At 50.4% G+C, this 26,964-nt stretch overlaps 1 protein-coding gene across 2 annotated transcripts in view; it reads left to right on the forward strand.

Annotated features, from left to right (window-relative positions):
* The first annotated feature begins 425 nt into the window (after window positions 1-425).
* The window catches only part of Vwa5b1 (von Willebrand factor A domain containing 5B1), a 66,049-nt gene continuing 39,510 nt past the window's right edge, over window positions 426-26,964 (forward strand). The window contains exons 1-4 of one of the 2 annotated variants that reach the window (XM_060379211.1): window positions 426-618; window positions 20,244-20,406; window positions 22,602-22,745; window positions 24,322-24,592. In XM_060379211.1, the coding sequence (XP_060235194.1) occupies window positions 20,268-20,406; window positions 22,602-22,745; window positions 24,322-24,592 (554 nt within the window). In that variant the 5' untranslated portion in view covers window positions 426-618; window positions 20,244-20,267. Of the gene's footprint in view, window positions 619-786; window positions 1,281-20,243; window positions 20,407-22,601; window positions 22,746-24,321; window positions 24,593-26,964 lie in introns of those variants that run through there. The other variant, XM_060379212.1, reaches the window with a different exon arrangement.

Here is a 26,964-nt window from a genome sequence, read left to right on the forward strand (position 1 = left end):
GGCAGATATGCTGCCTGGGACCGCACTGCCCAGGGCCATCTGGTTGCCTGCATCATGGCCTCTTGGGGGGAAGCAGAATGACAGCTTGTATTAGTTGCCTCACAAATGGACTTGCTGAGGAACAACACTGGGATCTGGGGGAGGCCAGATCCAGAGTCCGGACCTTGAGGGCTCTGTCCAGCACTGAATTGTCTCAAGGTGAGGTGATTTACTCCCTCCGGGAGGGCCTGCCCAAAAGCCTGAAGTCCCTGGAAGGAAGGCATTTGCTCTCAGCCCCTGCAGGAGTTATCCAAGCCTGCTAAGTGGCCTCCTGCCTCCTCCTGCGCTCAGGAGAAGGGGGAAGGGAGGGCGCGGGGTGGGGGGAAAGCAGCACAGCCGTGCGAGCCCGGGGTGATTGTCATGGTTACGCTCTGACAAAACAAATGGCTCTGCTTCCTGGAGGCCACCTAAACAGCCATCGCAATGTTGGCATTGATCAAGCCAGCTGCCAGGGCGACCAGGCACTGGGCTTGGGTACCAAAGCCCAGCCTGAGAGCCCTCTCCAGTAGCTTTGGGCACAGGGAGGCAGCAGCGGGGAGAGGCAGTGTTTGTCCTCACACGTGTTGCTGCTGGGACAAGGTAAGGGTTGGTGCAACCGGTTCCCTGCTGTGCAAGGACAGAGACCTTATCCCAAGGGCAGAGGGGTGTGCAGGACTGAATATGCATCTGTGTGAAAGCGCCATGTGCTGTGTGCTCACTCTGAGGGGAGGGGCTCAGGACGGTTCAGCATCAGAAGTGAAGATGTGACCACATGTTGCTCCTCTCTCTCTTTCGCACGCTCTCTCTCTCTCTCTCTCTCTCTCTCTCTCTCTCTCTCTCTCCCTTTCTCCTATTTCTCTCTCGGTGTCTTTCTCCCTCCCTCTCTATCCTTCTTTCCCTCCCCTCTCCTTCCCTTCTCCCCATCTCTGTCTCTTCCTTTTCTTTCTTGATGTCTGTCTTCTGTGTGTAATTCTCTCAGCGTCTCCTCCTTATGTCTCTGTCTCTTCTCTCTGTCTCTCCTTATCTCTCTGCCCCAGCCTCCCATCCCTGCCACCTCTTTCCACCATCTCCCTGTCCCCATCATTTCTAATCTGTCCTCTAGGGCCCCAGGGCAGTCAGTGCTCTGCGGGCTGTCCCCCCTCCCCCCCACTGCCAAGCTCCAGGCTCGTGCCTGCTGCCCTCTGGGCGCCTGGCGTGTGACTGTCTCCAAAGTCGCTGGCGGAGGGTGCGTTCTTTGAACCTCACATCCTGAGATCCTGGAGGTAAGAAGGTTCTGAACAGAGAGGACGGATCCTTAGGCAGTGGGAGGTGGTGGGAGTCAGGGAACCTGGCCCTGTGAACACTGATTTCTGCTAACATATCAAGCCCCTGTCGGACATGCCCTCACATCTGCTGCGGCAGCTCCTGAGCTCCCAGGATGTCCTAGTATTTTATTCTGATGTTCCTGTCCCAGCCGGTGGCACAGAAGGTGGGGGACCAGAACCCACTAGCCCCTCCTCCACTCTGAAGAGCAGTAGGCATCTCCCTCGCCCCTCATCTATCTCCACTCTTTAATTTAGTAGGCAGCATCCTTCCTCACTTTCTCTGCTGGGATTTAAGCCCATTTCCTGTGTCCACTCATCTAAACCAAGCAAGTCATGGGAACTGGGCAGAGGCCAAAGGGCACGGGGTGACCTGAAGCTCTCTCACTTGGAGGAGGGGCACATGGGGGCACAGAGATCCTGTAACTGGGATCAGACTTGGGGCTGAGCCCAGGGGCACATGATGTATGTCAGCTATGTCCTGGAGAGGTATGGAAAGGCACACTTCTGGAGGGAGCTGCCTCTCCCTGAAAGTCGAGACATGACACGAATGCAGCAAGCCACATGAGTAGATAAGGGGGTCATGATCAATGTATATAAACATGTTCGCATTTCAGGAGTGCACTTGCAGAGTGCCTTTTAACCGGCGACGTGAAGGGGATCAAGTGTCACTGTACATGCGTGTGTGTGAGTTAAGATTGTTGAGACTGAGGGTTGAGCCTGGCTAGCACGTGACTTAGCAGGATCTCTCCCCAACCTCTCCGCAAGGCCTGACATGTGGATGCAATGCCCTTCTGCTTTGGGATGTTCACTCATCTCCAGGGGAATGTGCTGGGACCATTTCTAACCCTGCCCAGGTGATAGCCCATGGCTCAAGGCAGTCTGGGAACTGTATTGCTCTGGGGAACCTGTGGACCCCACTGCTTTCATGGCCTGAGACAGGCCAAGATGCCTGGCAGGAGGGTGGCTTGGGCTGTGAGCATCCTTCCATGCCAGCTTTAGGAGTTGGGAAACTCAGGGGTCTATGGCCTCCTGTCTTAACCACTATCGTGGGCCAAATGATGCTCTCAGAATGCTCGCTAGACACTGACCATCAGGTTCTGAGCTAAGTTGTCCAGGCTGTGGGGAGATGCACCTGGGATGCAACAGTGTGCCTGGTCAGAGGGATTGGAGTGCCCACTAAGACGCCCTACCCATTACCGGACCAGCTGTGGGCTTTGACCTTCTGTGCCTCTCCTATTCTCCCCCCAGTGAGCACCTTCTCGGACTGGCTGCTCTCTCGTGGCCAGATGGGTGATGTTGACTATGTGGCCCACCCTGAGAGATGAGTGGGTGCTCTGGGGAAGAGCTGTCTGGATCCTGAATAAACACTGTGGGCTTGTGCTGCCACCAGGTTCAGGTTTTTGCTGGGTGCTGTGGTTTCTCGGGGGGCCTCCCTGCCGATCCTTTGCAAGGACTTAGCTCCAGAACCCGTGGCCATAAGCTGTCCTGGTCTCACAAGCTCCTTTTTATGGCCAAACTGGGGATGGAGCTTTGGCAAGGCCAAGTGATGTCAGTAGACATTCTGGGGTCTAGAATTGGGTCAGCAGAGTCAATGGACCACATATGGCTACAGTCCATGGTGGGGGTACACAAGTCTTTTGGTCTTGTTAATAACCTCCCAGAAGCCCAGCTTCTTGCCTTAGCCCCTGGGCATTTACCCAGCAGTAGAGCTGACGCTTGCCACTCTCTGCATGCCTGTATTCTTTATGGGAAGGAGGTTGGGGCTGAGGGAGGTCAATGTGGGACTAGGAAGGTTTTCCAAAGGAAATGATATTAATGCAGGGATGTGAAAGAAGCAACGGAGGCATGTGGCCACGTGGGAAAAGCGGAGCAGGGAGGTGTCTTTTATATGGCTGGGCTGTGTATATCACTGGAGAAGGGGCAAAAAGGTTGGTTCAAGAGTGTTGAGTCTGTTTGCGTGATCAGACAGGGCGGGGTGGGAAGGGGGAAAGAAATGAAAGCCAGAGTCACCGGGTGCCACCTGATGCCAGGTGCTGAGCTGGGTAGTTGGTTTCTGTTCTCGAGGAAATGAGGGCTCAAGTTGGAAAGTGTGGTAATCTGCTCTCTAAGCTTATGTCAACCAGTGCCCACAAGGAGGGCTCTTGAACTTAAGCTCTATGAGCTGGTCAAGAAGCAACTGATGGAGGCCTGAGGAAGTCTAGGGCACAGAAGCCATTATATACATAAACGTGTGTGTGTGTGTGTGTGTGTGTGTGTGTGTGTGTGTGTGTGTGTGTGTGTTTCATCAGCTCACCCATTGCATCTGGGAGAGGGTGCAGAGAGTTGGCAAGGGGGACAGCTTGAGATAAGAGCTTGAGGGATGCTCACTTCCAGTCACCTGTCTCACTGTCTCCTGGCCCTGGGAATGAATTTGCAAAAGCAGACAGAGCAGTTAGGGAAGAGTCAGTGGCTAGGGTGCTCCTTGACTGTGGCAAACCCTTACCTTGGGGTCTGATTTCACCCCTTCTTTGCAGATGTTTAAAAGGCATTCTGGGGACCCTGAAGAGCTAAAGAGTCAGGAGCACAGAGCAAATGGAAAAGTCATTTTACTAGAGTGAGGCTACAGGTTGGTCAGGGGTCCCCGCATCTCCTGAGCAGGTGTTGTATAGGCTGGGTATGTGAGAATGGTGACCATAAGAAGGGTCTCTCTTTGCCACCTCTAGATATGTTCAGACTACTCTGTGAGTGGGAATTCTTAGGTATAATTCAGAAAAGCTCTGAGGGAAAAATCTAGATGGGCTTCATGAAGGAGGTGGGGCTTAAAAGAGCCCAGTAGGGCAGATAGCTTTGGAGAAACTTGGATGAGGATGGCATGGCTCAGAGTTGAAGAATGAGCATAGGCCAGGGCACAGAGTCTGGCCCCATGGTGGCACAGAGAACAAGCATGGATATGCAAAAACCTGGTGGAAGAGTGTATGCCATCAGGCCTTTTGAATCCTCCATGGGATCATGGTCCTGTGTCCAATCTGAGGCCCATTGTAAGGTCTTCCTTTTCTGATGACCACACGGGGAATCAAGCTCCTAGCCCGGTGACTCTTCTCATGAGATTACTAGAGACCAACACAAATGGGGCTAGAGTGGGGAATTAGGGAACAGCCTAACATGGGGCCAGGTGCAGGCACAGCCACACGGAATAGGGTGGTCTGTCGGGTTTACACTGTGGCCCCACTTATTTGCTCGGCACCATGAGAGCCTCTGTCTAACATGCAACTTGAGACTGCACACTTGCCAGAGTCTAGGCTTAAATGTCACTCCTCACCAGGGCCAGGGGGGAAGCTCACAAACAGGAAGACCTGAATCGTATTCCCAGAACCAACATAAAAATACCAGGTGTCACGGAAGGTGCCCGGCATCCCACATTTGGAGAAGCTTCAACAGTGGGTTGCTAGGGCTCTCTGGGCCAGCCAGTCTTGCCTAATTGATGAGCTCTGGGCCAGTGAAAGACCCTGTTTCAAAAGGACATAGATGGTATTCCTAGCACACATACAATCTTAGAGTTTCTTCTCCAGTGATGAAACACCATGAGCAAAAGCAACTCAGGGAGGAAAGAATTTATTTCAGCTTATAACTCTCAGGTCACACTCCATCCCAAGGCAGGAACCTGGAGGCAGGAGCTGATGTAATGGCCATGGAGGAGTGCTGCTTACTGGCTTGTTTCCCATGGCTTGCTCAGTCTGCTTTAAAAAAAAAAATTTTTTTAATGGCACTCAGACCAGCAGTGGGACCACCCAAAGTGGCCTGGGCCCTCCCACAGCAATCATGAATAGCAAAACAACCCTGTAGACCAATCTTATGGAGGCATTTTCCCAAGTGAGAATTCCTATTCACAGCCAAAACTGACATGAAACTAGCACACGCGTACACCCACACACCTTTCACACACATATGCAAAGTTCACCTCATAGAATACTGATGTATTTATTATGTGATCTGCATGCTCAAGCTACATGTCAACCTCTGCCCAGCTGTCCAGCACCTATGTCCGTTGGTGTCTCTGAAGCTGTTGGGTAGGAGAAGCGATGGCCATAGAATGCCAAGGGATTATGCCATGAAAACCGAAATCCCATGGAAGCCATGAGATTCGATGAGAAGATTTACAGGGGATGCTGGCATCTTTTGTCCCACACAATGCCATAGACAAAGGAGAACTTGGACACTAGGCTGGTGACTGACCAAAACAAGAGACAATTGACAACAGTGAAGTATGAAAAGTCACAGTGCCCACCCAACTCAATACTTGATTTGTTCTTTGTTCATTGAAAAGTTTAACAGACGATTATAATCTTACCCTGGCCCAATGTAGCATTCTATTTCCAAGTTTTTAGTTTTATTTTTTTCTTCAAAACAAAATCCCAGCTGCAAACTTTCTTCACTCTTTGCTGTGAAACCTAGTCTCTGTATTCAAGCGCCATCTCTGATCCAGCCCTCGGGGGAGTCTTCAGTGGTCTGTGTTTTAAGGCTTGGACTTGAGTAAGAGGATGGACGAGTGGGGAGCTGCGAAGCTAGTGCAGGACTCAGCACTTTTATCTGTTGGGTGGCTTGCTTCCGAGCTGTCCACCGCCACACCCCACTCTTAGTCCATTTATTCAACATTTAGTGAGCCCCCGCTGGGTGCTGGCTCCTTTCCTGAACACTGGAGACGCACTGTTGAGAAAATGAAGGCTCTTTCCCCGGGGAGTGTACATGACAGTGGCCCCACGGCTCAGTGTCCTCTTCCTCCTCATCTTAGTCCCCTAGCATGGTGGCTTCTGTCCCTGACCGTCACCTTAGCTTACAGACTGGAATGTTCATGGCTTCCCTAGCCAAGCCTGATTGTGCTGCAGTAACAAGAGGCATATGTTCGTGCCACATGTTCAAAGCAGGTCACATGTCATCATGGAGTGCATCATTCCTACACATGTGCTTCCAAGATCACTATGGCAGGAAACAGGACACCACAAGAACACTTGGCTTTCAAAGCCTCTTCCTGGAAGTGAAGAGGTTCAGAACTGCAAAGCTCAGTGGCTCTCACCTTCCTAACGCTGCGACCCATTAATACAGTTCCTCACGATGTGGTGACCCTTACCATAAAATCATTTCATTGCTACTTCATAACTGCAATTTTGCTACTGTTTTGAATCAATAAATATCAGATATGCTGGATAGCTGATATGCCACCCCCAAAGGGGCCATGACCCACAGGTTGAGAACCATTGCCATAGCTCATTGGCTGAAGCAAGATGCACCTCAGGTTTTCAAGGGGGCAGGGGCCTGTCCTGTCTCTTTGAAGATGAGAGCCCAGGTCTGCTTGGCAGCATAGAGATCACCGTAGGCTTAACCAAGAGGAGAGCAGGGAGCCTCTGTCAGAACACTAACAGGGCACAGGGCAGGGTGGAGTGACTAACCTGCACTGTCATTTCCAGTGTCTTAGCTCTCAACCGAAACCCCAGCAACTGGCCCTTAGCTCTAATCGGTGAGGCTCCCTGTGGCCAACAGAGCCAAACTCCAGCCCCCGCAGGTCCAAGCTTAGCAAGGCGACAGGTTGGTTTGAACAGAGGCCTCAGCCCTCCTTTGCTTCCCTTCTGAGCTGCAGTCTCCTACTCCCTAAGATGAAAATTGCCGGGCTGCCGGTTTTGTTTCTTGTTTTTCCTCTCTCCTGCCTCTCAGCGCTCTAACATTTATGGATGTGAAAGTGCTTTGATTACAAATTGCATGTGGTATGAATGAACATCGGTGCTTTTATGACTCACGGCTGAATTCGAAAATGTTAATTGGTCACAGGCTAAAAGCTCTCTGGACAACTTTTAATTACATCATTTTTTACTCTTCTGAGCCACCAAAGATTTCTGAGATAACCTATTTCGAAGATATCTCTCACAAGCGTTTTAAGAGGTCCAGGCTTGGCTACATTGGCCACATTTTCCTATCATGCCTAATACAGGAAGAAGCCACCCACGTGCCTTCAAAAATCAGGCAAAATCTGCGTGCGGAGGTGCACGCCTCTCATCACAGCGCTTAGGATGATGAGGTAGAGGGGCTGGTCGTGAGTTCGAGGGCAAGTCTGCACTTTATGGTGAATACCAGTCTACTCGGGGCTACACAGAAGAACGCTGGTCTCTGTGTGTCGCATTCCAGGCATGCCGCACTATCTCCTGGTGGCCCTGGGCAGCGGGCTGGAGCCCTGTGCCATCACCATCACAGGTCACAAGCAGGTTTCCACAGGTCAGAAAAAAGAGGCAGAGCCAAGCGAAGTAAATGCGCCACGGTGGCACACACCAGAGCTTGGCTTCCAGGTGAAGTCTATCGGGGATCTAAGACGAGAGCTTTTGGCTCCCAGGCCGCCTGAGCAGGGGCCTGGCAGCTGCCTCCCCTCTTACCTATATCTCTGCTTGGCTTAGTCTCTGTTGTTAACAGCTCCAGTTGGTACCTGGGCCTCCCAAAGACAGGGCTGCCTCTTCCTGTACAGATGAGTGATCCCACAGCTCTGGGTGTTGCCATGACGTTGTAGGAAACACGGGGACGTGGCACAGCCAAGGTTCTGCTCCCACGCCATCACCTACTTCTAGCTCTCAGACCCCAGGGGGGTATCTTAACCCCTCTTGAGTTTACTCCCATCAGTCATCTGCAAATCAAAACAAATGATGCTGGTACTTAGAGTCAGGTGATAAACCAGGGGTGCTTGACTCCATGATAGTCTTTTTGGAGTTTGGGGGGCCTCTGAGCCCCCAAATCCTATTCCCATAATCCTGTTTGGCACAAAGGGCCCATCCCAATGTCAGTGACACCCACCTGTGCTTATTAACTTTCTGAGGGTTCACACAAGCCAAAGGGCACAGCAAACCATGCCCTGGGTTGGTTCTTCTGCAGCTTCGTGCCAGTCGTGGGAAGAGTCACACTGAGACATCTCCCTCCCCTTCATTCAGACACTCTCTCATAAAAGGTCACATGTCCAGTGCTGGCTGCAGGAGGAGAGCAATGAGGCTGAACTGTATGTCAGCTAGAATCCTTCACTCCACCCCAACTATCACAAAGTACAGCAGAAGGAATGGAGGGAGGCAGGGTGATCCTGATGGCACCCCCAGAATCAAGCGAAGTCTAAGTGATGGCAAGCTGGCTGCAGGTGCGCTGACTGGGCCTCAAGACATGAGCTGACTGGAAGCAGCAAGCAGCAGAGGGCCGTGGCCAAACAGGTCCTGGGCTTGGGTTCAAATCCTGCCTCTATCACCATGTGGCTGTGTGACCTGGAGGCTGGACATTGGTTTCCTCCCCTGTAAGGAGATGATCTGCCCTTATAGAAATTAAATGAGATCATGGAGGGTCCTCCAGAAACCTACCCACCAAGATGAGTACCAGACTAAGTAGAGAACAAACAGTTTCCGTAAAGGGGCAGAGTGGTAGGGTTGTGATGCAGGCATGGCTTCCAGCCTGACCCATGCTGTGTCTCCAAAAGTTCCTCAGGCCCTGGACTGCCTAGATGTCACCTGGCCTGGGCACAGCGTGATGGGGGTCATCCTATCTGAGCCATCCATTCCCTCACTCTGCAAACAAGCGCTGCAGGGTGATATGGTTCAGAGCCTCACCACCCACAGGTGTATGGCCTTTGGCAGGAGATGGAACCCGTTCCATGTCCCTGTTTTCTTGCCTGCAAAATCTGGGTGGTAGGGTGGTAGCCACGCCTGCTTTCCTGGCCTATCCCAAGGATTATCTGCACCTGCTTACAGAGAGCATTCAGGGTACTGCCTGGCATTAGTCCTATGTATCATTGTTTCATTTTTAAAAAAATGTTTAAACAGCTTTTTAAAACTGCATGCTGGAGATTGAATGGAGACAAGGACATCCTTGGGTCCTACTTCTTATACTTCTAGAAGTATTAGGTGAAGACAGACACTAAAACAGTAACCCACCAATCTCCAAGCTCCACCCTCTATGTGTGTGTGTGGTCTCTGTGTGTGAACCCAACAGCTCTGGTCAGTTTGTAATATCAAGAGTCTCAGTCTGGGGTCTATACTGAGTGGGTGGCAGAGCTGGTGCTCAGCCCTGGTAGCCTTCACTGCTACCCACATGGCCTCCCTATGCCATCTGAAGGGGCAGGCTATGGTGGGGAGAGGCCTCCCATCTTGCCACTAACTAATCTAGGATCTCACGAGGGAAGCTAAGACAAGGAACAGATACCAACTGACACCAACACATGTAGGCATGTGGTGCAGCATGCCTGGATGCAGATGGGTGGGGAGGGAAGGGTCGTGGGTGCCCAGGGCCACCATAGGAAATGCCAGAAGTTCAGAGCCCAGGTAGAATCTAAGTAGGTGGGTGAGTTGGACAGCATCGTAAGAAAAGAAACGATGAAGCAGTTGTGAGCCATTGCTGAGGACCAAAGCCATGTGAGCATCTTATACATAATCTCTCTCCTGCATCCTCCCCATAGCCTTGGCACCTCTCCATTTCTGTGGAGTAGAGAAACTGAATTCCAAAGATGTTCCCAGCTGGGGAAAGATAGCCATGGAAGACAAAGAAAGATTCTAGGAAGAGAAATCAGCTCCCTTGTCTGCTGTTTTTGTACATCATGCAAAGGTGTCTGGAGAGAACACAGGTCAATGAGCACTTTACTTTCTTTAGCACACCAGAGCAAAAGGCCACCTCTAAAGAGCAGCTTCAAAACAGTCCGTCCTCTGTCCAGCACCCTGTGCTCTCCTCCGCAGGCAGGCAGGCATGGTGTGAAGACAGGGATAAAGCTGGAAGCCATATAAGAATCCATTTAGTGCCTTTCCACGAAGCTCCAGGGATCCTGGCAGCTCCGTGGGTAAGTTCACCTTTAAAGGCACCGTGGAAGGGTGACTTAAATTGAATTGGTGAAGACAGAATCTAATTTTCCTAGCAACATGTGTCCTTGTTTGAGAAGCCTTCATAGGCAGACTTCGGCACCGCAAGCTCCTGGGGGGCCCCCGGGGAACAGACCACCCGCAAGCAAGCAACATTCGCTTCCACTTAAGCCAAGAATGTTGATGGATAGCCTGCAGCAGGCCGCTCTCTTCTGGGGTTTTCAGTGGCCACCTGCTCAGTTCTCCCCCAGCAGGTCAGCCACTAAGCGTGGGCAGCCTCGGCTTCTACCTCCTTGAAGCTGACTGTCCTGGAAATCAGCACTGGCTGGACTCCATGATCCTAGGCAAGGGGAGGACAGCAAGGACAGCAAGGCTGGCTGTTTTTCTCTCTTGACTGTTCATCTGAGGAAGACTACAGGTGCTTCTGGAATGGGTCCTATGAGCTTTGGACTGACAGAGAAAATTTTCTCTGCTATTCAGTTGCTTACATGAATCTACAGCCAAGGCCTTAGCCTTGCCTCTTGATAATACAGTCGATCTTATTCGCTCGACTCTACAAGTAGAGTCCATGGCATCCATTCATCGTGTTTGTTTGCTGTGGGGTCTTGGTATGTAGTTCAGGCTGGCCTCACACTCTGTTCTGTCCTCCTCAGTCTCCAAAGAATTGGGATTAGAGATACGTGACACCACATCTAACCCATTTATTGTTCACTATCAACCATGGGTCCCACACTGAGGAGGGAAGACAGGGATCTTTTTTTATTATTGTTATTTGATTGATTTGGTAGGTTCACATATGAAGTAATGGGCTGCATCTCGGCATTTCCAGGCAGATGTGTGGGTATGCTTTGTCCTCATCGTTCCCCTCTCCCTTTGCCTCCTGTGAGCTGTCTCCATATCCCGTTCTTGCTGCTTCCATTTCCATGGATATTCCACTATACTCTATTTCCCACCCCCACTAAGATCTCTTCCCACCTCTCACAATCCTTTCTGGATCCGTGACCTCCACACACACCACAGAAGCACACAGACACCTACCCCCACATGTAACTTTAAGCCTCTGTGAATGTGAAAAGCGAAGACGTTTGTTTGTCTTTCTGTGTCTGGCTTATTTCACTTACCGTCATGATTTTCCTACTCCACCCATCTCCCTGCAAGTGCCATGATTTCACTTTGCTTCAGGGCTGCATAACGTCCCCTTATAACCATTTTCTTTATCCAATCGTCTGTTGATGGATGTCTGGGTTGGTCCCACTCCCAGCTAGTGCAAATGGTCCAGCAATCAACATGGGTGTTCAAGCATCTCGGTGATGTGTTAACCCAGAGTCCTCTAGGGAAATACCCAGTGATGGCGTGGCTGGGCTGTACGGTACATTCTGTTTTTACTGGTTTTGAGGATGCCCTGTGTTGATTCCCATAGTGGTTACACAGGTTTATATTCCCAAGAGCAGTGAAGGGTTCTCCCCACCCCATAACCTCCGCAGAGGCAGACTTTGCTGTCATTTGTTCTCTTGAGGACAGCCATTCTGACTAGGGTGAGACAGTCTCAAAACAGTTTTAATTTGCATTTCCCTGGTAACTAAGAATATTGAATGCATTTTCAACTGTTTATTGGCCATTTGTGTTCCTTCTCATGAGAACTGTCTGTTCAGTTCATTAGTCTGTGTGCTGATGTGTTCATTTAGGCTTTAGTGCTTATTTCTCCAGTTCTTTATATATCCTAGATATTAATTCTCCTGGCTGGTGTGTAATTGGCAAAGATGTTTTCCCTTCCTGTAGGTTGTCTCTTACTCTGCTGATTGTTTTCTGTAATTCTGTTGGTCAGTGCTTGTAATTATTTCTTGTGCTGCTGGGATCCTTTCCAGAGAAGCCCTGCCCATGCCTGTAAACAGAGTTCCAGCCTCCAGTTCTAGGGGAATGTGTCCTGGTTGGGTGGCTGTGAAAAAGGACACAAAGTATGAGAACAATGGCATGTCTGTCTTGTCTTCTCTCTGTGTGCTGGGCCTAGCACAGACTTTGGCATGCAGTAGGCATGCCATGTTCACCTGCTGACAAAACACAGCCCAGCCACATGAAATACGCGAGAGGAGAACTGTGGGCTCTCTCTGCAGAAAGGACTCAGGGGGCTCCATGGAGGTGGGAGCAGGGCCTCGAAAGCGGCTAAGATTTTCCCCAGGGGCTCAGGTTATGCCAGCCGTGCCAGAAGACAGAGCTTAGAATAACAGTGGGAGGTGTAGGTGAGCCACAGGGTGGGAGAGCGCCCTAGAGGTGGGGATCCATCGAGGGCATGGGTGTGTGATCCTGGAATAGGGACAGTTAGAGGATGGAAACCAGAATGTGAGAACCCTAGAATTCTAGAAGCTTGCGACAATTGACTCAGACTCCAGGAACACACCGGCTATGGGTCACTTTGATGGAAGGATTCCGTTGCCAGTCTGTGGTTGAGGCTTGAGCTCCCTAGGGAAGTGAAAGGGCTTTCCAGAGGTAACAGAAGAAATGGGACCCCCAAACTGAGGTAAGAGGGTAGGTGTGAGGCCAGATTCATGTGGTGACTCTATGGTCTGTCTAGTACAAGCCCAGTCAAGCCTACTTAGCCAAGGGACTCCAATCTTTGGAGCATTGTCTGAGGTGGAAGGATCTGGCCAGGTTGGGGGTGAGAGGCTTCCAGAATGCCAGGACAGGGCCAAACTGCTGTGTCTGGGACAGTAATGGGTCGAGTTGCTAGCAGTTGAACAGATTTCATTTCCAACACAAGACCCTGGTCAGCGACTGTATGTCAGCAGAGAGACATAGAGAGCTCTCTACTCTGCAGGTGCAGAGAAAGCTAAGATCCAGAGCGTTAACTCAGATCCTCAGGGCACACAGCCAGAACAGCAGAACCATTGGGCCTGTTTCTCTATTAGTGGCCCTCTGGGCTCTGACTCCCATCAGGGCTCCAGCGCTGCTCTGAACACAGGCCCAGCCACACCTGGGCGAGTTTCTGTCTTCATGCTTGCTTCCCCCCCCCCCTTTTGGGAAATGCTAGAAATCAAACCAAGGGTCATGTATACCCGCTGCACAAGAGCTCTACCAATATGCCGTATCCGCAGGCCTTTCTAAATCTGTGTTTAAAATGCCAAAATTCCCTAGCAAGAGGGTGTGGACAGCCCTGAGCCCCAGGAACCCTGATATGGATGCCCCATCCTCTAGCCCCATCCTGCCCACGGCAGCTGGAGATGCAGGCTCCAGATGTCTTCTGCCTGCTCTGTTCTGTCCCTGTTGCTCCTCCCACACTCGCACTGACTGAGAAGCAGCCTGGGACATGACCTATGGAAGGGGAGCCGGTGTCCATTGATGTTCGCTTCTAGTGAGCTGTGACAGACTATGTCTTAACTTGTAAAGTGAACCCTAATCGTGTCAGTTGACAACAGAGGACCTTTAAGGTACCCCTCTTCTCTGACAGAGGACATTAGGGCAGAAGCAAAGAAGTCACCACCAGTGTCCTCCGAGAACTAGTCAGCCTGTACATGAGAGAGAGATGGTTGCAGTGCCTTGGAATGTAAGATGTGATGGACAAGGGTACATACATGGGATATGGGTAGAGTGTTTGCCATGTGATCAGGAGGACCTGGTTTTGATTCCCAGAACTCATGTAAAAAGAAAACAACAACAACAACAAACCAAACCAAACAAACAAACACCACCCCCCACCCCCAGCACGCCTGGGCGTCAGTGAGAAGATCAGAGTGTCTGGAGGAAAGTGGGTGTTCAGGACTTGGCAGGAGGCGACCCTGGTCAGAGCTGAGGACCCAGACCTAGGGGGGAAAGCCTTGAGGAGAGTCTTGCCCTGTTGGACAAAGGCAATGGAAGCCAATTCAGGAGAAATGAAGGTGTGAGGTGAAGGAGAGGATCCAAAATCAGTTGAAAGACCACTTAGGACAGCACTTCTCAACCCCTTTGGGAGTTGAATCGCCCTTTCACAGGGGTCGCATATCAGATATTCACAGTAGCAAAATTACAGTTACAAAGCAGCAACAAAAATAATATGGGGGGGGCGGTCACCGCAACGCAGCAGGGTTGGTAGAGACAAGAGAACACACAGGCTCAGAGGAAAGCTTAATGCAGAAAGCAGTGTATCCTCGTGGTTACGTATGTGGGCTCCACAGCTCTGAGGCTTCGCTTCAGCTCCAAGCGCCATCACCTCCCAGCTGTGGGATCTTGAACACATCTCTCACCTCTCTAAGCCATGATGCTTTGTCTATAGAAGAGGGGTAGAAATGGGGCCCGGTGAGGTGTCTGAGAGAGCAGAAGGCGCTTGCTGCCAAACCTGAGTTTGATCCGTGGCTCCCACAAGGTGGGAGGAGAGAACTGACTTCCTCAAGGTGTTCCTCAGGCATGCTGTGTCACGCACACCCATGGAGCACGCACACACTAAATAAAGCATAATAAAAGATTTTAAGGAAAGACTAGAGAGTAGCTGCCTCTAAGGCGTGTTGCCAAATTGCATGTTCAGGGCCCTCAGAGTGGGCTTCATCCACTCACCGAGCATCTGCTGTGTGCTGACACTGTTCTCTAGGTAACAGGTACAATCTAAACAAGCGAAAACAAAATCCTGCCCTCGTAGAATCCTACTCAGGCACAGAGATACGTTAAACAAGATAAACAAAATACACGTTTGAACAGGTGTGTGCGCTAAGGAAGAAACACAGCGGGGGAGTCTGGGCAGTTGTGGGTACTGAGCAGAGCAGACACCAGTGGGCTCTAAAGCTGATGGCATGAGAGTGGAAATGGAGACAAAGAGAGAAAGTAGCAAAGAATGCTGGGTCAAGACCAAACCCCGGAGCAGACACACTGTTGTCCTCAGAGATGCTAAGGGACCCGGGGTTTGGAAAGAGAGGCTATAGAGCCTCTCGGGATGCATAAAATGTGTGACTGGGACCTTGGACTCAGTGAGCAATCGAAAGGGATGGCCAAAGGGCAGCAGGGCTCCCTCAGAGAGTATTCTTTTCAGGGCACAAGAGTGGTGCTCCCCCAGCAGTAAGAGGGACCAAGAAAGGTGCCATCTCCCCTTGCCACTGAGGAACCAACCAGGGACTCAGCAGCACATCCTGCCGAGGGTACAGGCTAGGTAAATGCTAACCCAGAATGCAGAATCTCAGGAACTGAATGGATGGAATGGTGGCATTAAGGGAGACTCAGTGAGATGGGCCATGGCCAGGGGCTGGTCCAGGGGCTTAGAATGGCCAAGCATCCTCTAAGAAACGATGGTCTGTTACCAGAGAGTGAGGCCTTGCTACAGGAGGCCAGGGAGGTTTTTAGGGACCTGGTGACACACACCAGAACGGAATTTAACGGCTTCAGCAGCAAGCGGTTCCTCGGAGAAGTCTCCGGGGAATCTGGTGACCCCTCCCTTCCTCAGGAAGACCACTGTCCAGCTGGGCGCCCTGACGCTGCATGAACTCACAATGAATATTGCCTCACTGCCTTATCTATGCAAGGCTGCTTCCAGGGGCTTGGGACTTGGCAATGGGCAAATCAGGCTCTGCCCCTGGGCTGTGGAGGGGAAATCGACGCTTAAACGATAGACAGACTAAGCATTTACCCGTAGGTGCTGGGGAGACCTCTACAGTGGGCACAAAGAGAAATCCAGGTGAGTCCTGGAGGGAAGGGTGGGACAAGGGCTTGCAAGACTGAGTGAAGCAGGAAAAGGAGGCCTCTCTGAGCATGTACCCGCCTAAGCAGAGGCCTGAGCGAGGAGGAAGCCAAGGAGACGTCTAAGGGAAAAATATTTCTACATGCGGGAACAGCCAGTGCCAAAGACCTGAGACGGAAGAGCTGGAGGGAGGAGACCACCGGAGGGCCATCAGCAAAGCACCCAGTGGGGCCTTAAGATCCATGGAGCCCCTCAGGGGATTTGATCCATGGCAGTTACATGACAGGGCCCTTAGCTTCAAAGGATTATTCTGACTGCTCCATTGCGAACAGACTGTAAGGGCCCATGGGGTGGCAGCTGTGGAGGTGACAAGAAGGAGGTCAGATTCCCAATGTTCAGTCTTTCCATCTGTCTCTTGCACCAGTGTCTACAGTCACACCTGCCTCGTCCCCCACGGAAACCCAGCACCAAGTGTCCTTTAATGTCCTTGGGGGCAGCTGATATTTATTCATTCATTTTACTTTATAAATATTTATTGAGCCAGGCATAAATACAAATAATGTCGTGACCAGGCCATCGGCCATCATCTGAGATTCAGCATTTCTAAGCCACCAGAGGCCAGTTTTGATGTCCCAGAAAGCCACATAGAGTTCCTGTAAGAATCTCATCCAGGGTTTCACCAGAGAAGCCTGGTCTGCACCTCAGGCCAGTCCCGTCATTCCATCTGTCTCTCAGGGACATGAAACAAATGATAACTCAGAACATCCCTTCTCTAAAACTCTCCTTCCTGCCTCTCTTAGAATGTTTGTTTGTTTGTTTGTTTGTCTGTTTGAAGACAGGGTCTCATCAGCCCCAGCTGGCCTAGAACTTTCTGCATAGGTCAGGCTGGCCTCTGACTCACAGAAGCCATACTCCTGTAAAGCCAGCTTTCTCCTTTTCATTTGCTCTAGGACCCATGCTTGAGAGATGGTGCCTTCCCACTTTGAGGGCGGGTCTTCCCTCACCTAAAATTAACTTAATCAAGAGAATCCCTCAAATTGACCACCACACCCTGACATACTGAGCCTCCAGCCCACACTAGATTCCATCTGCAGACCAGGCCATGCTCTCACGCTTGGACCTGGAGATGTGTGGGCGGGTTTGTCCCCCACCCTCAGTATTTCCTAAAGCCTGCTGCCCACCGGAGGCCCAGAGTTGGGAGGGACCTAGAAGAAAGGGCTTCCAACAGAACTGATCTCCAGTGACCCCAGGCTCCTTCTGAAAGAACATCAGACCCACGGCATCTGTCGTGGCAGCACGTCCTTCCAATGCCACCAAACTCACCTCTAGGACCAAAACCTCCAGGCCTCTATGTCCTGTCAACAAATGATCAACACCTTATCAGTCCTGAAAAGAATTAATGAGACAGTATAGGTGCTTGGCACATTGTTAACACTTAATAAATTCTCACTGTCATTTGCTGGGTCATCTTGACTTCCCTGTTTCCTCTGTTACAAGCTTATAAACCCCAGAGATAGAGCTGCATCTTATCTTCTATCCTCAGAGGCTAGTAGAGGAGGTTGGAGCACAGTAGGTCCTGGAAAACGTGCATAAAGAAGGGCCCCGTACAGCTTAAAGTCTACCTCTCTTGGAAGGTTCTTTTAAAAATATATCTATAAATATTTTATTATTTTAAATATTATCCTTTTTAAATATAATATTTAATTTTATATATTTATAGAGTATATAATATAGTATTTATTTATTATGCATTTAATTATATATTTAATTAAATAATTTAATGTAATGTTTAAATATTATAAATATATTATTATAAATATTATTTTAAAGCTTTTGTACACATATGTATACTGTGACACGTATGTACACATAGATATGCAGGTGCTGTTGAATACCTCACACACTTCTGCCCCTCCTTCTTCTCACCTCTCTTCTTCCCACTGGTTCCCTTTGTCTTCCAATGACAATTTTACTTCCATTTTCACGATACACGAGTGAGTATACATATGTACATAAAATCTGGACCCCACAAGTGGAAGGGAATACAGTATCTGTCTTTCTGTGACTGGCTTAATTTCTTTAATGTTTGCAGCCTCGGCTGCATCCATTTTCCTTCCAATGATGTGACCTCATTCCTCTTGATGAATTTAAAATGTCCCATTGTGCTACACGCCAGCTTTTCTGGATGGCTCCCGCTGTGACAGGTGGGATGGATTCTCATCATGTTTTGAGTTGCACTTTTCTGGTGAAGCTGAACATATATATATATATATATATATATATATATATATATATATGGTCATTTGTATTTCACCTTTTGAGAACTGGCCGTTTCCTTAAGCCACTTATCCACTGGGTCTTTTTATTTCTTGTTGTTTAGAGTTCTGTGTGTAGTCTAACCCCTCTATTGTATGGACAGATTCTTCTCCCATGCTGTTGGCCATCCCATCACACAACTGTTTCCTTTGCTGTACAGAAGCTTTTTAATCTTGTGGGTGTCAGCTGTCAGTTGTTGGCCTTCCTGTGAGCCAGCGTCAAGTGGATCTTTTTAGAGTCAGTCTGGCCCTTGTTAGCAGAATCTCCCATCCACATCCACTCTTTGGGTGCGAGGTCTGGGAGGAGTGGAATGAACAAGATGCTCTTGTCATACTCCACCTCAGGATGTTCCAAAGCTTAAGTCCAAGTTCACCGCACACTGGTGGGGCCTGCTTCCCCACCCCCCACCCTCCATCCATCCCCAACATGCACGCTCACCCACACTGCCGTTGACATTCTGAACAGTAGTGAAACTGGGAGAGGAGGAGGAAGGGAACGCTGGGGGAGGGGGTGCTGTTCACTCAGGAAATGAAGCCCGTCATCTTTGTTTGCCTTCCACAAGAGGCCAGCCTCTCTCCAGTTATCAGTCAGCCTGTCAGGAGATAAGCTCAGCCAGAGCTGTCTGGGCTCCAGCCACAAGGGAGAACATAATTAAAAAGATGATGCTGGCCTGGTGCAGGGGAGGGGGCAGGAGGAGCACCTGACGGTCTCACTGGGGACACGGACAGGACCGAGATGAAAAGTACAACCTTCCCTGAGAAAGGGCAGAGTAATCAGCTCTCACCAAATAGCCTTGCAAACAGATGGCAAAAGGTCACCAGCCGTGAACAGCTTTGCCTGGCTCGGACATAAAGAGGAAAACCCAGAGAGAATCCCCCACATCCAGCATGTACCCCACTCTCTTTGCTTTTCACCTGGCTATGTGGGAGGTCCTCGGAGAGCCGTCAGATCTCCTCCATTCACTGTCCTGGAGACTGAGCACTCCGAAACCCCTGTGTGTTGGAAGGATGAGGTGATCTGTTATTCTTTCCACTCATTTGACACTGAGAAGCCCATGGAGAACAAATTAGGTCCTACCCACATCCAAGCACAGAGAACAGTAAAAAAAAAAAAAAAAAAAATCACATGGGAGAGAGGCTGGGCTGTGGGAGAGGAAGGAAGCATCCTGGGCACAGATAATCTGGCCTCTGTGGTTCTGAAGGAAGAGAAGAAAGTTCTCAGATAAAAGGCGGGAGTGGGGCCAGACTTCCAAGCAGGGTGGCAAACGCAGAGGTGAGGAGAGGCTGCAGAGACCGAACAAGCATGTTTGACTGGACGGTTGAAGGGTGGGGCTTAGGCAAGACGTGGACCCTGGGGTTTAGCTTGCATTTGAAGGACATTGGTAGTTCCCCAGGTAAGAGAGGGTGTCCAAGGTGGTAGGACGTGCTCACTGTGTGTGCCAGAATGGGCCTGCTGGCCATTGGCATCATCCGGGAAGAGTGTATTTGACTCCAGTAAGACCTAAGGTCCAGGTGGAACACATACCTTGGGACTTGGGTGCTGGGGACAGAGGAGAAAGGCCGTGGACAGAGTCAAGGGCTTTCCCTGAGATGAGTCCCAGCCCTGGCCTTGGCTTGGGGTTGGGGGATGGCAAGAAAGACACACCTGGAAGGAGGGCAACTTCCTGATTGTGGTGCCTTTGGTGACATAGGCTCCTCACAACTCAGGTGTTGACGGTAGTGAATTGGTCCTCTGCAGCCACATGAAGGAGACTCTGGGAATGGTCCCAAGACCTTCCTTTTCCAAAGAGAAATGTGATGCTCAGAGACCAAGAGACTTACAGGGATGGGGTTGGGGTGAACACTGAGTCTCTCAATCCCCCCCAAGCGTAGACCCTGGGGACAGGTAAGTCTCAGCTGTTTGGTCAGACACTTCATCACCGGCCCTGACAGTGGGTGCCAGCAGGCTTTACAGCTTTCCTCGATGTGACGTGAGACATCAGTGACCACACCCCTTCTTTCAGGATACTTGTTAACCCTGACAACCCAAGGTGAGCGAAGGCCATGAAGCTCCAGCTTTATGCCTTTCAAATGAGAAAATGAAGCTTGGGGGATCATGGGCCTTTCCCTAGGAACCTGACTGTCCTGTCTTCTGCAGGCCCTGAGCTGAGAAGACAGCAGAATGCCCGGCTTGCTGAACCGTGTCACTGGGGCAGCCCTGCCTCTCATGGCATCTGATGTCACCTCCTATGTCAATGGCTACGCCCTGGGCCTGACAGCCTCCCTCACCTATGGCAACCTGGAGATTCAGCCCTTCCAAGGTAAGAACTGCCATCTCCACATTGATCCCTTGTCCTGCAGCTCACCAGCTGGCTGACATCAGACAAGTGTGTGATCAGCATCTGCTTCCTCATCCGTAAAGTGGATTTCCAGGCCTGCCCCGCCCCCACAGGTCTGAAATTGACGGAGAGTTGAAAGCAAGGAGAGTCAAGACTGGAGTCAAGGTTTGGGTTCGGCAGGGAGGTGTGGAAGAAGTAACAACACCTGAAGAAGAGCTGCACCGGTGGATACGACTCATTACTGGGGGTGGTTGTCAGGGTAAAGACAGGGATGGCCACCACACAGCCCTCCTTCCCCCAAGCAAGGACCGACAGAGGTCTGGGCAGGGGTTAACTGGGCAGGATTCTCTCCCCCAAACCCTTCTGTGCTTGCCTATTTATTTGATTGGTTGCTTGGTGTGTTTTTGTTTGTTCTGTTTTGGTGGTTTGGTTTTGGGTTTTTGGTTTTCTGTTTTTTTCAGACAGGGTTTCTCGGTAGCATTGGCTATTCTGGACTGACTCTATAGACCAGGCTGGCCTTGAACTCAGAGATCCACCTGCCTGTGCCCCCGCCCCCAAGTGCTGGGAATACAGGTGTGTGCCACTGTGCCCGTCTTGTTTTGTTATTTTAGATAGGGCATTGCTCTATAGCTCTGGTACTCACCATATAGTCCCAGCTGGCCACAAACCCTCAGCAATCCTCCTGCCCCAATTACCTAAGTGCTAGGGTTACAGATGTGCCACCACATCTGACCAGGATCACCTTCTTATTCAAAGAGATGGAGTCTCCTAATGGCTAAGCCGTTCTCCCTGCCCATGTCCCAAACCCTGCCACCGTTTCTGTGCTCTCCTGGGGGCCAGCAACACCTGAAATGAACTCACATGGGAACTTTCTTCTCTTCAGGGATTTGAGCTGAACAATTGGCCCTAATCTTCTATTTGAGGGAGGCTGAAGTTGGAGACTGAAAACAGGGCCTACCTAGGGGGACCCTGGAGACAAAGTTACTGAAAAGCTTGGAGACAGGACACTCAACTTTCCTCTTACAGGAGGGACAAGTGTTCTCATTTTATAGATAAGGAAACTGAGGTTCTAGATGACAGGAAGTCAGGGTTTTCAGAGGTCTCACCATGGTCCCAGCACTGTGCTGGTTCCATGTTGGAGAGAAGATGACTTGAGATTTTCAAGCTTTCCATCACTTAGAACCTAAACAGAAATGCAGAATCTCAGGCTCTGTCCCAAATGAATTCAAATCCAAATGCCTACAAGACTCTAGGTGACTAACATATTCTTCATGTTGAAGAAATTTGACTCTAAAAAGATAGCCTGGCCTGGTGGTCCAAGCTGGTAATCCCAGCAACTCCCGAGGTCAAAGTAGAAGGACTGAAAATTCAAGGTGAGGGCTGCAGAGATGGCTCAGCAGTTAAGAGGATTGACCGCTCTTTCAGAGGACCTGGCACCCATATGGCAGCTCACAACTGTGTCAACTCCAGGAGCTGAAACTCTCACACAGACACTCATGCAGGCAAAACACCAATGCACATAAAATAAAAATTCAAGGTCTAGCTGGCCTAGGTAGCAAGTTCAAGGCTAGCTTGGGAGACCCTGTCTCAAACTAAAAAGTAACAACAGGGATGAAAATGTAATCCCGTGGTAGAGCACTTACTTAGCTTGTGAAAGGCCCTGGGTTCAACCCCTAAGACAGAAGAGTGTGTGGCGCCTACGATGTGGTACATAACTTAATAAATGGCACCATAAGGTTTGCCTCATGTATTAGCCTCATTTTGTAGATGAGGCTCCTAGTGGCTTAGAGATGAGTCCTGTCCAACCTAGCAAGGTTGGGGAACAAGAACAAGGTTGGATTTGAACCCTCCTCTAGCTCTTCTATAGCCCCACCCTTTGCCACTCAGTACCAGTGGCAAATCAATGACCATGGACCACATTCACCACCAGACCTGTACTGTTAGGCCTAGACACAGCCTACATGACAGCTCAGGTTTTCATTTTCCTTGGACACCAGACTTTCTGGCCTTGGCAGCCCATACACCCAAGAGTAAGAACACAGCTGCCCTTTACTGCCGGCTGCTGCCCTCACCTGCCCAGCCCCAACTCTGCTCTGCAATGTCCCCTCCGGGGCAGTAAATACAACCCACATGGCCAACCCAGGCATGAAGGGTGATGCTGGGCTTTACTCCACCAGCTCTCTTTGTGTATCCGACGGATGAGTACACCACAGTGGTTGGTTTTGAGGCAGTCGTTGGTGACCGGGTTGTGACCATACAGATCAAAGACAAAGCCAAGTTGGACAGAAGCTACTTGGATATCCAGTCTGCCACTGTCACAGGTAAGGAGACCCATCAGAACCACGGTGAGGCTGGCCTGGATGGAGGCCACCTGAGCTAGGGTCTCAGGCACACGGCAAGGCAGCATGGGGGCATGTTAGAGAGGACTGAACTACAGCCAGGAATCCAGAGCTAGAATCGTATGAACATCCGTACCTCGGCTTTGTTGTTCTCGAAAGCAGGACACTGTCCTTGTTTTCACCTTCAAGGTGTGATGAAGATCAGAAAGAGGGCAGGTTATAGATCATTCTGGCTCAGAGGCCTCGTGGAATGAATCACAGGAGGCACGGGTGCCTATCCTGATGAGCTTTAGATAAGAAGGGAGTCTAGTCTGAAGATGTGGGGACATGGCTTGACAGTAAGAGAGCTTGTACAAAGTCGGGTGTGGTTTTCTGACCTTACGACCCCAGCACTTGATGGGGACAGGCAGAGACAGGGACAGGAGTATCCCTGGGGCTTGCTGATTAACCAGCTCAGGCAAAAATCCTTAACCTCCAAGCTCAGTGAAAGACCTTGTCTCAAGAGAATAGTGGAGAGCCTAACAATGGTGGCACACACCTTTAATCCCAGTAACTCGGGAGGCAGAGGCAGGGGGATCTCTGAGTTCGAGGTCAGCCTGGTCTACAGAGTGAGTTCCAGGACAGCCAGGGCCACACCGAGAAACCCTGTCTTAAAAAACAGAGAGAGAGAGAGAGAGAGAGAGAGAGAGAGAGAGAGAGAGAGAGAGAGAGCATTACAAAGGAAGTCACCCAGCATCTCCTCTGGCCTTGCACTCACTGGTGCACTTGTGTGCAATGCACACACACTCATCTGTAAACTGGAGTAAATAATCAGACCCACCCAATGCTAAAATGCTGCCTACCAAGAACTTACGCCACGGTAAAGTTCTGGAAGCATGGCTAGTGATTCCTTAGCAAGGAGGCTAAGGCTCAGAAAGAGACAGTGGCAGAGTCAAGGTCACACAGCATGCTAGAGGCCTGGCACGTATCCAAGTAGCACATGATGTAAGCCAATGAGATCACTGGCTGTCATGGATCCAGATGAAGCTGAAGATGTTAGCATGAACATCCAGATGCACATTGATTTCTGTTGTGATCTTTCACGACCTGGGAAAATTGCTAGGAATGTCCCCAGGAGTAACCATGACGGGACATCAAAAGTGGCCGGGCTTGGAAGAGAGGAAGGGCCCTATGGGGTGGGGGTGGGGTGGTTAGCTGATGAATGGGTAAGACTAGGCCAGTGGGATTTGGAGAAACTGAGCCTTCCAGATGGAAGCAAAGATCATGAGCTTCAGTTGGGGTCTGGGTGGGGTTTGCAGGGTGGATTCGTGATCCTTTGGTGGGTGCTCTGGGTTTCTGTGTCTCCTGATGGAAATCCACAGGCTCCAGGCAGACCCATGAAGGACCAGATTCCGGCCAGTGAGCTAATCAGCTGAACAGTTTAGGCAAGTCAACCCCCTATGTCAGGCCTCAGTTTCCCCATCAGCAAAAGAAGGCTGCTCAAAGCTACCCCACAGCAAGCTTAGAGGGGGGTCAGGGATGAGATCTGCACAGCACCTGACGCCAACCTGGCACTTAGGGAACATTCCACAAGAGGGGGTTTCCATCACCCCTCATTCCTGCACACCGGGAAAGGTGGCCTTGGATGAGGATCTGGAGCGGATTCTGTTCGTGGTCAACCTGGGGACCATTGGTCCCATGGAGAGTGTCACCATCTTCATCAGCACCTCCTCGGAACTCCTCACGCTGCCCAGCGGGGCTGTGAGGGTCCTTCTGCCAGCCGTCTGTGCCCCTACCGTATCTAAGTTCTGCAGCCGAAGATCTGGCTCATCCAGCAAACAGACTCAAGGGTAAGGAGGCTCTGCCCAGACCAAGGCCTGGTCAGGGGCAGCAGGAAAGAGACGGGAAGGGGCAGGGAAGCTCTTGGACTCTTTTTGCTTTCAAAGTTCCAGAAAAATCTCCCTGAAGTGCCCCATTTTGGTACTGGCAGAGGTTCAAGGCTTTAGCATTTCCAGGGGTAATTTTTTTGATGCACTTAAAATAGTTTTTCTGAGTACGTACGATGTGGTGAACCCTAGGACTAAGTGTTATGGATAGAAAAGGAATAAAACAACTTGACGTTTTGCTGTTTAGAAACTTGGAGAGGAACCAGATGTCACAGCATTCACCAGTAATCTCAGTACTCAGGAGGAAGAGGCAGGGGCACGTATCTTTGTGATTTTGAGGCCAGCCTGGTCTACATTGTGAGTTCCGGGACAGACAGGGCTACACAGTGAGACCCTGCCTCAAAAACAAAAACAAAAAAATACTGAAGGGAAGCTATCATTATTATCATGCAACAGTCATGTGATTCTTCATGCGTGTGGCTCAAAAGCATAACTAATTATATAAAAACTGGTTTGAAAGAATTTCTTTGGGCTAAGAGGATGAAGAAGAGAGTCCAACCTTGGGCATCCAGAGACCAGGTCAGGCTTCACTGACAGCTTAACAGTGAGGGCAGGGCCTTAGGGGAGATCTGACACAGGCAACAGGTGATAGGCTGCAAGGCTGGGATAGCCAAGCAGAATGGGTGTGTGGCTGCTGCTTTATCTAGAAGAGACCAGGGTTAAGTAAGAGCTATGTTCTTCTCCTCTTCCTCCCCCTACTCTTTTCCTCCCTCCATCTTTCCCCTCCTCATCTCTCTCATTTTTCTCCTTCCTCCCCTTCCTCCCATATCCCTCTCCTTCTCCCCTCCTCCCCCTCTTCCTCCTCCTCTTCTCCTTCCTCCTTGTTTTCCTCCTCCTCCTTTTCTCCTTCCTCCTCTCCTTCCTCTCTTCTGTTTCTCCTCTCTTTCCTCATCCTTTCTCATCCACCCCCTTTCCACTTCTCCTCTCCTCCCCCTCTTCCTCCTGAGTGGCTGGGGATGGAACCCATATCCTTACCCTCTCTGTGAATGCTCAGGAAGCTATGGAAACGCATTATAGAAGAGCACTGGGGCCGATAGTATACAAAGATCCTGAGGCTGCAGCAAGGTTGATTGGCTATGGTGGGGCTAAGCACGGCTATATCAGAGTGATAGAGGAAGAGCCAAGCCCAGGGGATGGTGGAACAGATCACGTAGATCTTGAAGATGCCAGAAGCAGGTGGCAAAAAAGACCTGGGCAGGTATCATCAGCCCATGTGTCACTTTGCAAGCACTGCCAATGGGGCTGCAGTGTAGGTTTAAAAGGCAGGATCTCAGCGTGTGTGGTGGTGCATGCCTGTAATCCGAGCACTCAGGGAGTCAGAGGCAGGCAGATCTCTATGAGTTCGAGACCAGCCTGGTCTACAAAGTGAGTCCAGGAGAGTCAAAGCTACACAGAGAAACCCTGTCTCAAAACAAACAAACAAACAAACAACAAAGGCAGGATCTCACTGGGACATTCTGGACTGCAGTAGAGCAAAGAGCCCTGGTGTGCTAGCCCTCATTCCAGCTGGCAGAGTTGACAGCTATGCTCTTGAGAATCTGTATCAACTCCCCATGACCCTCACAGTTACCCAAATTGGACACAAGGAAAATGAGAAAGCCAGCTGATGCAGTGTTTTCTGGGCCATGGGGAAGCAAGGGACTCCTGCTCACTGCCAAGGATATGGGGATTAGATTACAGAGCAGGAAAGCAGCTTGACTATGCTCAGCATATGCCCTTTGCCCAGGGACACAAAAAAATGTTCTTTAGAAGGCCAAAGGAGACACAGCTAGAATGTTAGCAGTGGTGTCTGTGAGTGCAGGAGGGAAGTGAATTCGTAGAAATGGAAGGCCCTGTGTGGCGTGGAGTTAATAGCAGGAACGGAGTGACAGCCGTGCAGACGGAACGAGTGAAACTCGGTAATAGAGCCACTGAGGTGCATGATAGACCACAGGCACAAGGCAGCTGTGACACTACAAGTCATCCATACCAGAGCCAGGCAAACCAGGAGAGCAGCCAGCTCTGCCAAACCCTAGCCGTAGGTTTTTGGGTGCATCACCTCTGCTTGCTAGGCCTCAGAGCCTCATGTGAGAAGTTGGGCATTGGTGTCCTCCTCCTGGGTTTGTGGTGGGAATGATAAGGGTTGGGGCACTGGGAACCCATACCTGGATCTTGACCCATCCCAGGTACTCCCCAGTGGTAGCTTCTCTCTGTTTCCAGGCTATCCCTGAAGTCAGGCTAAATGAGATGACAGACGTCCTGGGATGGGAGGAGGCTTGGCTGTTTGAGACCCATAG

This window comes from Meriones unguiculatus, chromosome 3 (assembly GCF_030254825.1).
Source record: "Meriones unguiculatus strain TT.TT164.6M chromosome 3, Bangor_MerUng_6.1, whole genome shotgun sequence".
In the NCBI taxonomy this organism is placed as follows: Eukaryota; Metazoa; Chordata; class Mammalia; order Rodentia; family Muridae; genus Meriones; species Meriones unguiculatus.